Source organism: Ylistrum balloti, unplaced genomic scaffold (genome assembly GCF_031769215.1).
Source record: "Ylistrum balloti isolate Yb309-2 unplaced genomic scaffold, AGI_CSIRO_Ybal_v1 Utg371138, whole genome shotgun sequence".
Lineage (NCBI taxonomy): Eukaryota > Metazoa > Mollusca > Bivalvia > Pectinida > Pectinidae > Ylistrum > Ylistrum balloti.
The window spans coordinates 255001-270493 of record NW_026782624.1 but is presented as its reverse complement, the minus strand read 5'-3'; the positions used below and the strand labels follow the sequence as shown (position 1 = coordinate 270493).

The window sequence follows — 15493 nt, the reverse complement described above, 5'->3', positions numbered from 1 at the left end:
ATGAAATATGTGATTATTACACTTTAAAACAACATATGTGACACAAATGGGCAGCTTTGACAGGTAAAATTTCGTTTTGAAATAATTATAGACTAACAAACACAGATGTGACACTTTATATTAAATCATTGCTCAAGTGCGGGTGATCTCAACGGAGAATATTCTTATAATATCGACAAACGACAAAGAATTAAACAAAGCATGATTGAATAATTGATGTACTTATAGATAAATAAACATATGTATTTATCCTAATTATATATTCCATTAATCAAATAATCAACTCTGGAGTAATGGCGTCGCTGCCAGCCATCGTAACACCTCTTCCCCACTATCGCTGTTACAGCAAAGAAAAAGAGGACTCCGAAGGAGAGAGCAGCAATTAAGGCCGTTGACACAATAGTAGGGTGATTTACAAATGGGGCGTTGTAATTATCCGGCAAATCTGTAACAAAAAAAAAAAACGCATACACTATTTAAAATTATCATTCAGAGAAATCAGAAACTTCAATTTTCAAAAACCTGATTGTACTTATTGTAATATCGAGTTACACGTGTTATTGCTTTAAAATGTTGAACAAGTTTTCGTTCATTTTCACTAACAGGTTTCCAAAAGTTTAACTATTTGGATTTTAAGATTGACTATTTCAGAAAAACAAACAGACCATTGATTCAACATACAGATTTTGTAACCTACAAAAATCGAAATACATCAGATAAACAAATAGAATGTACAAAACTAAAACAGTTATCTACACTTAACTATCCCATGTTACTTCTTAAATTAAAACAAAGTTTCACCAGTAAGCTGTAATAGATATACAACGGTCGATGACAGAAAATAATGCTGATAAATTATAGCTTTTATCAATATATCAATATAAAAGCATTATTATTTACTAAGAACATTTTCAATAAATCTATTTTATCATTCAGATAAAGCAAGCAAAGTGGAAATTTTTTTTATGGCATAGGTTTGCAATATACTTTTAATTAATTCGCTGATGCAGGGTACAATTTCGTTTGAAATTGATAAAAAAAAATTCATTATCTGATTAAACCCAAACGTATACTATATACAATATATATATCTACGATAACTTTAAAGATAAGCATGGAAATACAGGAGTTCACTTTTTCGATGAGTTTTTGGATATGATATATATGAAAGATAAGAAATCTTAAATTATTTTCGCAATCAATAACTCACACTAAATTTGAACTTTGTGTTTTCATATTTCAAATACCTTCTACTGAAAGTGGAAAATAAGAATAATTGCGCCATTATAAAGCGAAATGGAGAAATCCGGGTATTTTTTAAAACTATGTTTTCAAAAGTGAATCAATCATTAACAAATGAATTATAAATGACTTTTAACTTTCTGGATAAGAAAAAAAACCCAGCTTGTATATTTGCTTTTTTTCAAATCGTGAAATATTTCGCAATATGTAGTGAAATTGTAAGGTTTTCCAGAAGAAACATTTTACCTTATATACTTCATGAAGATGGTTAATGGTTATAAAATTAAAAAAAAAAATGTCAACAAAAAAAAAATAAAAATATGACGTCCCATTTTCGAAATTACATACACATAAATATGCCACAGTATAACAATAAATAAAAAGAGAATGAAATTTGGGTTTGTCTGTATACTGCAAACCATTTTATTATCGCGGCTATTAATTGTTAAACCCCTATACTATTTCACGGCTAACTATTTTCGTGATACTTATTCTTTTTGATTGGTGTGTTATGGAGATACGTTCATGGGGATTTTTATTCCAATGATATATGAGATTTACTGAATGAAATTTCACTAATATTTGTTGGTTTAAAGTATCTAGTAATCAGAGTAGATTTATGGGTGCAAATGAAAGCATATTTATTTTGGATTTAAATTAATCAGTCATCATGTTATTGCTTAAATTACCTTCTTCGAGATCAATTTCATCATATGGAATAGTAGTAGAAGGAATCACTTGTAACAATGGTGATTTGGTTGTATGGTCGTGTGGTTTCGTGATGGACGATGTAACAGGCTGTGATTGTGCTGGATGGTCATAGTCTGTGCTAGATGCCGTAGAAAATTGTTTTGAAGTTGTGCGAGGTTGTGGTGGAAGTGTACGTTGTTCTGAAGTTGTGTGTGGTGGAGTTGTACTTTGTTCCGATGTTCGATGTCGGTGTTGTGGAGTCGTATGTTGTGAATTTCTATGTCGATGCTGCTGAGTAGTACGTTGTGAAGATTTATGCTCATGTTGCGGAGTCGTAAATTGTGTTGTATGTTGGTGTTTTTGTGAGATTGTGTGTTGGTGTTCGTGAGTTGTACGTTGTTGTGAAGTTGCGTGTTGGTGTTGTTGAGTTGTACGTTTTTGTGAAGTTGTGTGTTGGTGTTGTTGAGTTGAACGTTGTTGTGAAGTTGTGTGTTGGTGTTGTTGAGTTGTACGTTTTTGTGAGGTTGGTTGATGTGGTGTGGTTACGTGGTCATCGACTTTGGTTCTGATCTGGGTTGTGCCTGTTGGTTTAAATAAATTTTGCGAAGAAGATATTGAGGTACTTGTTCGATCTATAGACGACTTTGCTGTAGTTGTAGGGTTTTTCGTTCGGTCTGTTTTGACTGTAAATTGTGCCGTTGTTAACTTCTCTGCTATTGTAGACAAAGCAGGGACATTTGTCGTGGGTGATTCAGTACCATCCGTTTCAAGTGTGAACTCTGCCGTTGTGGACATATCTGCCGGCGTAGTTGTTGACATCGCTGGGACTTTTGTCTTCGGGGTGTCAGTGCTATCTGTTACAAGTGTGAACTCTGCCGTTGTGGACGTATCTGCCGGCGTAGATGCTGGCATCTCTGGGGCTCTGGTTTTCGGGGAGTAAGTGCCATCTGTTACAAGTGTGAACTCTGCCGTTGTGGACATATCTGCCGGCGTAGATGCTGGCATCTCTGGGGCTCTGGTTTTCGGGGAGTAAGTGCCATCTGTTTCAAGTGTGAACTCTGCCGTTGTTGACGTATCTGCTGCCGTAGTTGTTGACATCGCTGGGGCTATGGTTTTCGGGGAGTCAGTGCCATCTGTTTCAAGTGTGAACTCTGCCGTTGTGGACGTATCTGCTGCCGTAGTTGTTGACATCGCTGGGACTTTTGTCTTCGGGGAGTCAGTGCTATCTGTTACAAGTGTGAACTCTGCCGTTGTGGACGTATCTGCTGCCGTAGTTGTTGACATCGCTGGGACTTTTGTCTTCGGGGAGTCAGTGCCATCTGTTTCAAGTGTGAACTCTGCCGTTGTTGACGTATCTGCTGCCGTAGTTGTTGACATCGCTGGGACTTTTGTCTTCGGGGAGTCAGTGCTATCTGTTACAAGTGTGAACTCTGCCGTTGTGGACGTATCTGCCGGCGTAGATGCTGGCATCTCACGGGCTTTGGTTTTCGGGGAGTAAGTGCCATCTGTTTCAAGTGTGAACTCTGCCGTTGTGGACGTATCTGCTGCCGTAGTTGTTGACATCGCTGGGACTTTTGTCTTCGGGGAGTCAGTGCTATCTGTTACAAGTGTGAACTCTGCCGTTGTGGACGTATCTGCTGCCGTAGTTGTTGACATCGCTGGGACTTTTGTCTTTGGGGAGTCAGTGCTATCTGTTACAAGTGTGAACTCTGCCGTTGTGGACGTATCTGCTGCCGTAGTTGTTGACATCGCAGGGACTTTTGTCTTCGGGGAGTCAGTGCTATCTGTTACAAGCGTGAACTGTACCGTTGTTGAATTCTCTGCTGGAAGGAATGTTGAACGTGTCGAGTGTAGAAAAGTTGACGATCCGGCCGTCGTGTTTTTATTCGTACCTGACGCGAGTGTCGTGTTTTGAAGTATAGCTATTCCTGGTGTTGGACTAAATATTTTTATTGTAGGTGAGGAATAGTTCCTTGCTACAGGTTTGTGTGTAGTAGGTTTGACTGTTGTGACTCTAGACATTGTAGAATTACCTGGTTCAGGTCTAGCTGATGAAGGATGTATTGCTACAGGTTTTTGTGTTGTAGGTTTGATTGTTGTGACGCTAGACATTGTAGAGTTACCTGGTTCAGGTCTACCTGATGAAGGATGTATTGCTACAGGTGTTTGTGTTGTAAGTTTGTCTGTTATGACTCTAGACATTGTAGAATTACCTGGTTCAGGTCCAGCTGATGAAGGATGTATTGTTACAGGTTTTTGTGTTTCAGGTTTGACTGTTGTAGAGTTGCCTGGTTCAGGTCTAGCTGATGAAGGATGTATTGTTACAGGTTTTTGTGTTTTAGGTTTGACTGTTGTGACTACAGACTTTGTAGAGTTACCTGGTTCAGGTCTAGCTGATGAAGGATGTATTGTTACAGGTAATTGTGTTGTAGGTTTGACTGTTGTGACTACAGACATTGAGGAGTTACCTGGTTCAGGTCTAGCTGATGTAGGATGTATTGTTACAGGTAATTGTGTTGTAGGTTTGACTGTTGTGACTCTAGACACAGTAGAGTTACCTGGTTCAGGTCTAGCTGATGAAGGATGTATTGTTACAGGTTTTTGTGTTGTAGGTTTGATTGTTGTGACGCTAGACATTGTAGAGTTACCTGGTTCAGGTCTGCCTGATGAAGGATGTATTGCTATAGGTGTTTGTGTTGTAGGTTTGTCTGTTGTGACTCTAGACATTGTAGAGTTACCTGGTTCAGGTCTAGCTGATGAAGGATGTATTGCTACAGGTTTTTGTGTTGTAAGTTTGTCTGTTGTGACTCTAGACATTGTAGAATTACCTGGTTCAGGTCCAGCTGATGAAGGATGTATTGTTACAGGTTTTTGTGTTTCAGGTTTGACTGTTGTAGAGTTGCCTGGTTCAGGTCTAGCTGATGAAGGATGTATTGTTACAGGTTTTTGTGTTTTAGGTTTGACTGTTGTGACTACAGACTTTGTAGAGTTACCTGGTTCAGGTCTAGCTGATGAAGGATGTATTGTTACAGGTAATTGTGTTGTAGGTTTGACTGTTGTGACTACAGACATTGAGGAGTTACCTGTTTCAGGTGTAGCTGATGTAGGATGTATTGTTACAGGTAATTGTGTTGTAGGTTTGACTGTTGTGACTCTAGAAATTGTAGAGTTACCTGGTTCAGGTCTAGCTGATGAAGGATGTATTGCTACAAGTAATTGTGTTGTAGGTTTGACTGTTGTGACTCTAGACATTGTAGAGTTACCTGGTTCAGGTCTAGCTGATGAAGGATGTATTGTTACAGGTAATTGTGTTGTAGGTTTGACTGTTGTGACTACAGACATTGAGGAGTTACCTGTTTCAGGTCTAGCTGATGTAGGATGTATTGCTACAGGTTTTTGTGTTGTAGGTTTGACTGTTGTGACTCTAGACATTAAGGAGTTACCTGTTTCAGGTCTATCTGATGAAGGATGTATTGCTACAGGTTTTTGTGTTGTAGGTTTGACTGTTGTGACTGCAGACATTGTAGAATTGCCTGGTTCAGGTCTAGCTGATGTAGTATGTATTGCTACAGGTTTTTGTGTTGTATGTTTGACTGTTGTGACTCTAGACATTGTGGAGTTACCTGGTTCAGGTCTAGCTGATGAAAGATGTATTGTTACAGGAAATTGTGTTGTAGGTTTGACTGTTGTTACTACAGACATTGAGGAGTTACCTGTTTCAGGTCTAGCTGATGAAGGGTGTATTATTACAGGTTTTTGTGTTGTAGGTTTGACTGTTGTGACTCCAGACTTTGTAGAGTTGCCTGGTTCAGGTCTAGCTGATGAAAGATGTATTGTTACAGGTAATTGTGTTGTAGGTTTGACTGTTGTGACTCTAGATATTGTGGAGTTACCTGGTTCAGGTCTAGCTGATGGAAGATGTATTGTTACAGGTTTTTGTGTTGTATGTTTGACTGTTGTGACTCTAGACACAGTAGAGTTGCCTGGTTCAGGTCTAGCTGATGTAGGATGTATTGCTACAGGTTTTTGTGTTGTAGGTTTGACTGTTGTGACTACAGACTTTGTAGAGTTGCCTGGTTCAGGTCTAGCTGATGGAAGATGTATTGTTACAGGTTTTTGTGTTGTATGTTTGACTGTTGTGACTCTAGACACAGTAGAGTTGCCTGGTTCAGTCCTAGCTGATGAAGGATGTATTGCTACCGGATTTTGTGTTGTAGGTTTGACTGTTGTGACTCTAGACATTGTAGAGTTACCTGGTTCAGGTCTAGCTGATGAAGGATGTATTGTTACAGGTAATTGTGTTGTATGTTTGACTGTTGTGACTCTAGACATTGTAGAGTTACCTGGTGCAGGTCTAGCTGATGAAGGATGTATTGTTACAGGTAATTGTGTTGTAGGTTTGACTGTTGTGACTACAGACATTGTAGAGTTACCTGTTTTAGGTCTAGCTGATGTAGGATGTATTGCTACAGGTAATTGTGTTGTAGGTTTGACTGTTGTGACTACAGACATTGTAGAGTTACCTGGTTCAGGTCTAGCTGATGAAGGATGTATTATTACAGGTTTTTGTGTTGTAGGTTTCACTGTTGTGACTACAGACATTGAGGAGTAACCTGTTTCAGGTCTAGCTGATGTATGATGTATTGCTACAGGTTTTTGTGTTGTAGGTTTGACTGTTGTGACTACAGACTTTGTAGAGTTGCCTGGTTCAGGTCTAGCTGATGAAAGATGTATTGTTACAGGTTTTTGTGTTGTATGTTTGACTGTTGTGACTCTAGTCACAGTAGAGTTGCCTGGTTCAGGTCTAGCTGATGAAGGATGTATTGCTACAAGTGTTTGTGTTGTAGGTTTGTCTGTTGTGACTCTAGACATTGTAGAGTTACCTGGTTCAGGTCTAGCTGATGAAGGATGTATTGCTTCAGGTTTTTGTGTTGTAGGTTTGTCTGTTGTGACTCTAGACATTGTAGAGTTTCCTGGTTCAGGTCTAGCTGATGAAGGATATATTGTTACAGGTTTTTGTGTTGTAGGTTTGACTGTTGTATGTTTGGAAAAGGCACGTTGTATAGTAGTTGCGTTTGCAGCATTATCTAACACAGATGTATCATGTTTAGGTTCCTTAAGTTTATTAATTGTAGTAGGCGGTGTTGTAAGTTCAAAAGCAGCAGGTTTGGGCTTCTTAGAATCAACTGTTACAGCTTTAGGCGTTGTATATTGAGAAATAGTATACGTAGCTTTAACATTGAATGTTGTAGGCTTAGGCTTGGTAAGTTTGACTGTGGAAATCTTTGGCATTGTTAGGGTGACTGTGGAAGGCTTAGGTGTAAAAGGTTTGACCGTTGTAGGCTTAGGTGTAGAAGGTTTGACCGTTGTAGGCTTAGGTGTAGAAGGTTTGACCGTTGTAAGCTTAGGTGTAGAAGGTTTGACCGTTGTAGGCTTAGGTGTAGTAAGTTTAACTGTAGAAGACTTAGGCAATGTTAGTGTGACTGTGGAAGGCTTAGGTGTAGAAGGTTTGACCGTTGTAGGCTTAGGTGTAGAAGGTATGACCGTTGTAAGCTTAGGTGTAGAAGGTTTGACCGTTGTAAGCTTAGGTGTAGAAGGTTTGACCGTTGTAAGCTTAGGTGTAGAAGGTTTGACCGTTGTAGGCTTAGGTGTAGTAAGTTTAACTGTAGAAGACTTAGGCATTGTTAGTTTGACTGTGGAAATCTTAGGCATTGTTAGTTTGACTATGGAAGGTTTAGGTGTAGTAGGCTTGACTGTGGAAGGCTTAGGTGTAGTAGGCTTGACTGTGGAATGCTTAGGTGTAGTAGGTTTGACTGTGGAAGGCTTAGGTGTAGTAGGTTTGACTGTGGAAGGCTTAGGTGTAGTAGGCTTGACTGTGGAAGGCTTAGGTGTAGTAAGTTTGACGGTGGAAGGCTTAGGTGTAGTAGGCTTGACTGTGGAAGGCTTAGGTATAGAAGGTTTGACAGTGGAAGGCTTAGGCATTGTTAGTTTGACTGTTGTAGGTTTATGCGTGGAGTATCTAGTTGACACAGAACTAGGCGAAGTAGGTCTAGTTTGTATCGGTATATATGTTGTAGATTTTATCGTTACTGGTTTCTCTGTGGCGGTTTTAGTTGTAGATTTAGGCATTGCAGGTTTAACTATTGTATGCTTAGGAGTTGAAGGATTAACTGTTGGTTTTGCTGATACTGTTTTTAAGGAATCAGCCTTCGGCGTTGTTGGATTTTGTGTTGAAAATTCATTGGCAGAAGCACTCTCTTGAGGTTTTGTTTCTGGAATATTGAAACACCCACGTGATATATTCCATTTCCTGGCGCGTATAATGTATTTTGAGATGTGAATCATTTTCAAATTTTAAAATTCAAGGCAATCAATCGAAATTCTTCCATAACTGAATTCAGATCCCATTACCTCTGAGGATTGGATTACAGCATTACCGTATTTTCCATTAGGTTCGAATTCAGTGATGTGTCGATTATACGTTGAAAGAGATGTCACGGTCTCACACAAGATCACGACCTTGAGATGAACTTATTGGGCTATGAACGTGATATCTTGTTTTCCTTTCTAATACAGGTTGATCCAATTTTTTACAATAAAGTAAATAATGATTCTTTAGTTAGATAAACATGATAGTCGGCTATCATTTGTCTGGGAATCACTTTTTCCCTTCTTTAACTGGACGTCTAAGAAACAAATGCACATGAATTGAAAAATATATTTTCAATCTCAAAATACATTATGCTTTCAATTACCTAACATAGGTATAAGATAATAACAATGTAAATGTTTAATGTAGTTGATAATATTCTTATATTGTGCATATTTTTGAAAGTCAAGAACAAATAATTGAAAAAAAACAAAGGGGTGTTATTGGGTTTTTTTTTTTTTTTTTTTGCTTATTATTGTTATTTTTTTTAATGTTATTTTACAAAAGTCAACTTATATCTAACACTCCACTTTTATGCAGTATTTAATTTTCCAAATATAAGACCTGTCTATACATAGATTATTACGTTTCCTTTTCAAGGAAGACATTTTCGTTCAGATGCACTCACGCAACACTGCGTGAATAATTTGTGATATTTCGACGAGGAAAAGCGGTCCTATTGTGATGACACAACTTATTGTCTTTGGCTTTTGCCATTGTATGATTAGATTTTTTCACATATCTCAGACGAATACACGTATTACTAGTTTCTGTAAGAGACTAGTTTTTCCAGTGTATATAAATGTGCCATCGAAGTGAGCTTTTTTAGTATTGTATTTATTTTAATCACCTTTCACATGATGGGGTGGATTGGGTTGTTTGTTTTGTGTGTGTGGGGGGGGGATGGGTTCTGTCTTTTTACTTGACATTTAATACAAATTTAGCATTAATTGTTGTTAGTGAAGTTTAAACAGGAGTATATTTAACTAAACGGCTCACAAATAACTTTTTACCTAATGCTATTATACTTCAGTGCACGTTTGATAAGTTTGTTATCTACGAAATCTCACAAGTTTTACCAGGAATGTTGTTGACGAATAAGTATTAACACAAGATAAACTACGCAGTTTTTTAAAGATTAATATATCTCACTGATAATCAAGAAGCTGATATACTGTCTAACTGATTAGAGATTTCTAAAAAATGATAAACAGAAAAAATAATTGGATCTCATGTCATTGAGATCTTATCATATTCGAAAAAAGGTAAAAACGAATACAATTTAAGATGTAATATCTAAAGAGATCATTTTATGATATCAATGTTTATAATATGTTAGGCGATAACATACAGAAAAATTCAAACGTCAGTATAGAGTTAATTCCCTTTTGTCAACTCAAAGTGAAATTAATGCACAGAAATTAACACCTTTGTTTTTATTCCCGAACCTTGATTGGGTTTGCAATAAAATGTCGGAATGTAATGTCCCCCATTGGTTAGTCTATTTCATATGCTAAATAACTTATTGTGGAAGCGTTATGCAATATATAATATGTAAAGTAATTTTCACCCATTTAAAATATTTTTAATAAGTGCACAAACCTGAGCATCTAAAGATGAATACTGAGAGCGATCCTACTTATTCGAAACTTCATCGTTTGTGCACTTTTTAAATATTATATATATATATATGCAGTGTTGTAGTAGTGGATACCTCCTTGCGTGCAGAGTCAATATTTATGCTACATTAAGTTATTATGCATGAATTCAAAAATAGGGTTCTTGATGCACACTTCCAATTTTCAAACTTATTCCCATCTAGCGATATTTCAGTATATCGTACTCGAAATCATCAATGCTTTCTTGATTTGTCACTATTCAAATCAATTGAATCACAGAAAAACGAACTTAATATTGCCATAACACGGTATTTTATAATTCCTTTTGTATATTGAAATAGAGCAATATCAATGTTCGGGTTTCCAGAAATCGAAAGAATATCAGGAAAACCCTATTTTTGAATACTCTGAAAAATTGTGAGCCATTATTTACATTGCATTTCCCGCATATTCAGCAGTTTTTAAACATCGATATCATATTTCTTATCAAATTACTATTAAAGATAAAGTGACGAAACGTGCAGGACATTACCTTTTTCCAGGTCAATCTGTGGTATTGTGGTTGAATTGACATCGGCAGTTACTGTGTTTGAAGTTTCTTGTGTTGGTGGTGCGCTTTTGGTATGTGTTGTTTCAGAGAAATGTATATGAAGCTCTGTGGTCGATGGTACGGTTTGTTTTGACAATGTTTCGGGGAAAAGTGTATGTACCTGTGTCGTTTGCTCGTTAGTCGGTATATTTGGTGTGGTTGGTTTTGGTGATGTGTCTGGGAAAAGTGTATGTACCTGTGTTGTTGATCCTGTTGATTTCTGTATTGTAACCTTCAGAGTTGTTGATTTTTCTGTTTTATGTTTGGGATTTCTTGGTCTAAATGTTGTTGATTTCTGTGTTGCTGTCTTTGGAGGTGTTGGTTTAAGTGTTGACTGCACTGGCTTGGTCCGTTCTGTGCCAACTCGTGTCGCTGTAGGTTCTGGTTTCACTAAGTTTTGTGTGGTTGATTTTTCTACTTTTTGATTTGGTGTAGTTACTTTAATCTCCGTTTTTTTATTTTCCAGTGGTGTAACGTTAGTTATTGGTTTTTGTGATGTTTGTTTGCCATCTGTGGCTTTTGTTGTCATTGCGGAGTTCGTCGGTTTTTGTTCTTTTGCTGTGGTTAGTTTTTGACTGGTTTCTATGGGTTTCAGGGTGGTAGATTTTGCGTTTTCGTGTTTGGGAGTTGTCAATTGTTTTGTTTGTTTTCGCGTGATAAGTGATGGCGTTGTTTGTTTTTCCGTTTTTATTTCAGTTGGATTTTGTGAGGAAGGTTTGAGTGACGTTGATGGTTTTGATGTTGATTTCAGTGATGTTGGTTGCGGAGTTGTTGGTGAATGCGTTGTAGGTTTGTGAGTTGTTAGTTTTTGTGTCGAAGGTTTTTGAGTTGTTTGTTTCTGTGCTGTAGGATTTGGAGTTGTTTGTTTCTGTGTTGTAGGTTTCTGAGTTGTTTGTTTCTGTGTTGTAGGTTTTAAAGTTGTTTGTGTCTCTGTCGAAGGTTTTTGAGTTGTTTGTTTCTGTGTTGTAGGTTTTTGAGTTGTTTGTTTCTGTGTTGTAGGTTTCTGAGTTGTTTGTTTCTGTGTTGTAGGTTTTAAAGTTGTTTGTGTCTCTGTCGAAGGTTTTTGAGTTGTTTGTTTCTGTGTTGTTGGTTTTTGAGTTGTTTGTTTCTGTGTTGTAGGATTTGGAGTTGTTTGTTTCTGTGTTGTAGGTTTTGGAGTTGTTTGTTTCTGTGTTGTAGGTTTCTGAGTTGTTTGTGTCTCTGTCGAAGGTTTTTGAGTTGTTTGTTTCTGTGTTGTAGGTTTCTGTGTTGTAGGTTTCTGAGTTGTTTGTTTCTGTGTTGTAGGTTTCTGAGTTGTTTGTTTCTGTGTTGTAGGATTTGGAGTTGTTTGTTTCTGTGTTGTAGGTTTCTGAGTTGTTTGTTTCTGTGTTGTTGGTTTCTGAGTTGTTTGTTTCTGTGTTGTAGGTTTCTGAGTTGTTTGTTTCTGTGTTGTAGGATTTGGAGTTGTTTGTTTCTGTGTTGTAGGATTTGGAGTTGTTTGTTTCTGTGTTGTAGGTTTTGGAGTTGTTTGTTTCTGTGTTGTAGGTTTCTGAGTTGTTTGTTTCTGTGTTGTAGGTTTTTGAGTTGTTTGTTTCTGTGTTGTAGGATTTGGAGTTGTTTGTTTCTGTGTTGTAGGTTTCTGAGTTGTTTGTTTCTGTGTTGTAGGTTTCTGAGTTGTTTGTTTCTGTGTTGTAGGATTTGGAGTTGTTTGTTTCTGTGTTGTAGGGTTTGGAGTTGTTTGTTTCTGGGTCGAAGGTTCTTGAGTTGTTTGTTTCTTTGCGGAAGGTTTCGGAGTTGTTTGTTTCTTTGTTGAAGGATTTGGAGTTGTTTGTTTTTGTGTCGAAGGTTTTGGAGTTGTTTGTTTCTTTGCGGAAGGTTTCGGAGTTGTTTGTTTATTTGTTGAAGGATTTGGAGTTGTTTGTTTCTTTGTTGAAGGATTTGGAGTTGTTTGTTTCTTTGCAGAAGGTTTCGGAGTTGTTTGTTTCTGTGTCGAAGGTTTTGGAGTAGTTTGTTTCTGTGTTGTAGGTTTTTTAGTTGCTGGTATTTTTGTTGTTGGTTTAGGTGTTTCTTGTGTCTGTGTTGTGCGTTTAGGTGTTGTTTTGATAACTATTTACATGTAAAGATAAAACAAAAATACATACAGAGACAATAGCAAACAGATGAACACACAGGTAAGTGTATCAATCAAAAAAGAAGGTATGCTCTATGTATTAATTATAAAACGTGGTTTAATCAACAACTCTCAATGGGCCTTCATCGCCCACGTGATAGACTTTTCACAACTATATCTTATTCAACTTCCAAATTCTTGATTAACGAGAAGTCTTTTCCTTGTGACCCCCAATATTGTTCAAAGCGATTACTTTTCACAAATTTACATCCAGAATCAATAGAATGACCCCTGATCTCTTATTTATTCAATTCAAGATTCTTGGCCCAACGGATAAGTTGAGTTAAAAGATATGAGCAAAACGAGAAAATCGGAATTAATGGGATGTAAACCTAGATATTATTCACGTCTGGTACAACAAACAGCTGTCCCTTATGCCTAAAGGACAGATGGACAATTAGAGGTATTGTGAAATGTGTTTCTCTTCATTTAAAAATATTAGAATACATAAAGCCATGAAGGAATACGTGACCTCTGATTGAAGCGAATTTTCTACATACTATTGAATATAATAATTCTAGAGTTCACTATACCTTTAAGAGGGGTAATTAAGTCCATGGTTCACTATTTTCGGGGGTTCACTATCTACATGAAATCGTACTTAATTATTTGCTATTTCAATATCTAATAGCATCTGGCTAAACAGTTGCAAAACTTACCTTGTTGTGTGTCTGCTTCTTCTTCCTTCGAACTACTGTCTGAATTTTCAGTCGATGCCCGATTTCCAGTCGAATCGTTTTGTGTGTGTGTGGTGTCAGCTACTGCATCAGCCGTCGTTTCTTGCGGATCGTCATCAGCAGACGGTTTTGCCAAAGTGCTATCAGGGTTTGGCGTGCCTTTCGAGTTCCCAGAATGATCTTTGGGTGATGTCGGTGGGTTGACACTCTCATTAGAATTATCACTTGAAGTTGTCTTCGAGTCACCCGATTCAGTGTTTGAGTTGTCCGATGACGAAGTCACTTTTGTTTCAGTGGTGGAAACGTCTACTTTATTAGATGCACTTTCAGAAGATGTAGATTCTGATGCTGGCGTTTCATCATCGGTGTTTTCGGATGTATCTACACTTGGCGGGTTTGAACTGGATGGTATATCGTCTGTTGGTTTTCCTGGAGGTGTGTCAACTTGCGTTTCAACTGAAGATTGTACTGTCTCTGAGTTCTGAACAGTGTTTAGCACCGCAGAATCAGAAGATGATTTTGTTGTTGAATCTGTCTGTGCTGTGTCTGAAGATGATGCTGTATCTGATACAGTGTTCGATGTCACACTACCTTTTATAGTTTCTGATGTAGGCTTATCTTGGGAAGAATCTGTTTGTGGTGTGTCCTTGGGCGACACTGCTTTTAAGTTTGAATCTGAATTCGATACTGAGCTATCCCCTGCTGATTCCTTTGATGTGCTTTCTTTAGGAGAACCGGTTTGGGATGTTTCTGTACTTCCATCAGTAGACGAAACTGGAGTTTCACTTCCACGTTCAGTTGATGGCGTTTTTGGTACATTTCCTATTGTGGAACTAACATCCACATCGGTCTGACCAGATTTGGAATCATCATTTGTTTCTGTTGAAGGGTTTGATTCATTGTCAAATGTTCCAGAAGTGACAGACACGCCACTACCACTTGTCGCCGACCCAGGTACCACCGGGGCTATTTTGGTCTCCGAATCTGAGGAACCAGTTTTCTTCTAAAACCTCTATATAATGTCCCTAGTCTATCACTTCAGTAAAACCTCTATATAATGTCCCTAGTCTATCACTTCAGTAAAACCTCTATATAATGTCCCTAGTCTATCACGACAGTAAAACCTCTATATAATGTCCCTAGTCTATCACGACAGTAAAACCTCTATATAATGTCCCTAGTCTATCACTACAGTAAAACCTCTATATAATGTCCCTAGTCTATCACGACAGTAAAACCTCCATATAATGTCCCTAGTCTATCACTTCAGTAAAACATCTATATAATGTCCCTAGTCTCACCCATACCTCTATATAATGTCCCTAGTCTACAGTAAAACCTCTATATAATGTCCTTAGTAAACAGTAAAACCTCTATATAATGTCCCTAGTCTATCACGACAGTAAAACCTCTATATAATGTCCCTAGTCTATCACGACAGTAAAACCTCTATATAATGTCCCTAGTCTATCACGACAGTAAAACCTCTATATAATGTCCCTAGTCTATCACAAGAGTAAAACCTCTACATAATGTCCCTAGTCTATCACTACAGTAAAACCTCTATATAATGTCCCTAGTCTATCACGACAGTAAAACCTCTATATAATGTCCCTAGTCTATCACGACAGTAAAACCTCTATATAATGTCCCTAGTCTATCACTACAGTAAAACCTCTATATAATAATGTCACGACAGTCTATATAACGTCTATCACGAATGTCCCTAGGACTATCAACAGTAAAACCTCTATATAATGTCCCTAGTCTATCACGACAGTCCCCTCTATATAATGTCCATACAGTAAAACCTCTATATAATGTCCCTAGTCTATCACGACAGTAAAACCTCTATATAACGTCCCTAGTCTATCACGACAGTAAAACCTCTATATAATGTCTCTAGTCTATCACTACAGTAAAACCTCTATATAATGTCCCTAGTCTATCACGACAGTAAAACCTCTATATAATGTCCCTAGTCTATCACTACAGTAAAACCTCTATATAATGTCCCTAGTCTATCACGACAGTAAAACCTCTATATAATGTCCCTAGTCTATCACGACAGTAAAACCTCTATATAATGTCCCTAGT

At 37.6% G+C, this 15493-nt stretch overlaps 1 protein-coding gene across 1 annotated transcript in view; it reads right to left on the bottom strand.

Moving 5' to 3' along the window:
- Positions 1 to 251: 251 nt before the first annotated feature.
- Positions 252 to 15493, bottom strand: part of LOC132561025 (mucin-2-like) — a 22448-nt gene continuing 7206 nt past the window's right edge. Inside the window, exons 2-6 of the mRNA XM_060225744.1 lie at positions 13379 to 14380; positions 12330 to 12655; positions 10514 to 11438; positions 1932 to 8204; positions 252 to 445 (exon numbers count right to left, since the gene is read on the bottom strand). Coding sequence (XP_060081727.1) covers positions 252 to 445; positions 1932 to 8204; positions 10514 to 11438; positions 12330 to 12655; positions 13379 to 14380 — 8720 coding nt within the window. The remainder of the gene's footprint in view (positions 446 to 1931; positions 8205 to 10513; positions 11439 to 12329; positions 12656 to 13378; positions 14381 to 15493) is intronic.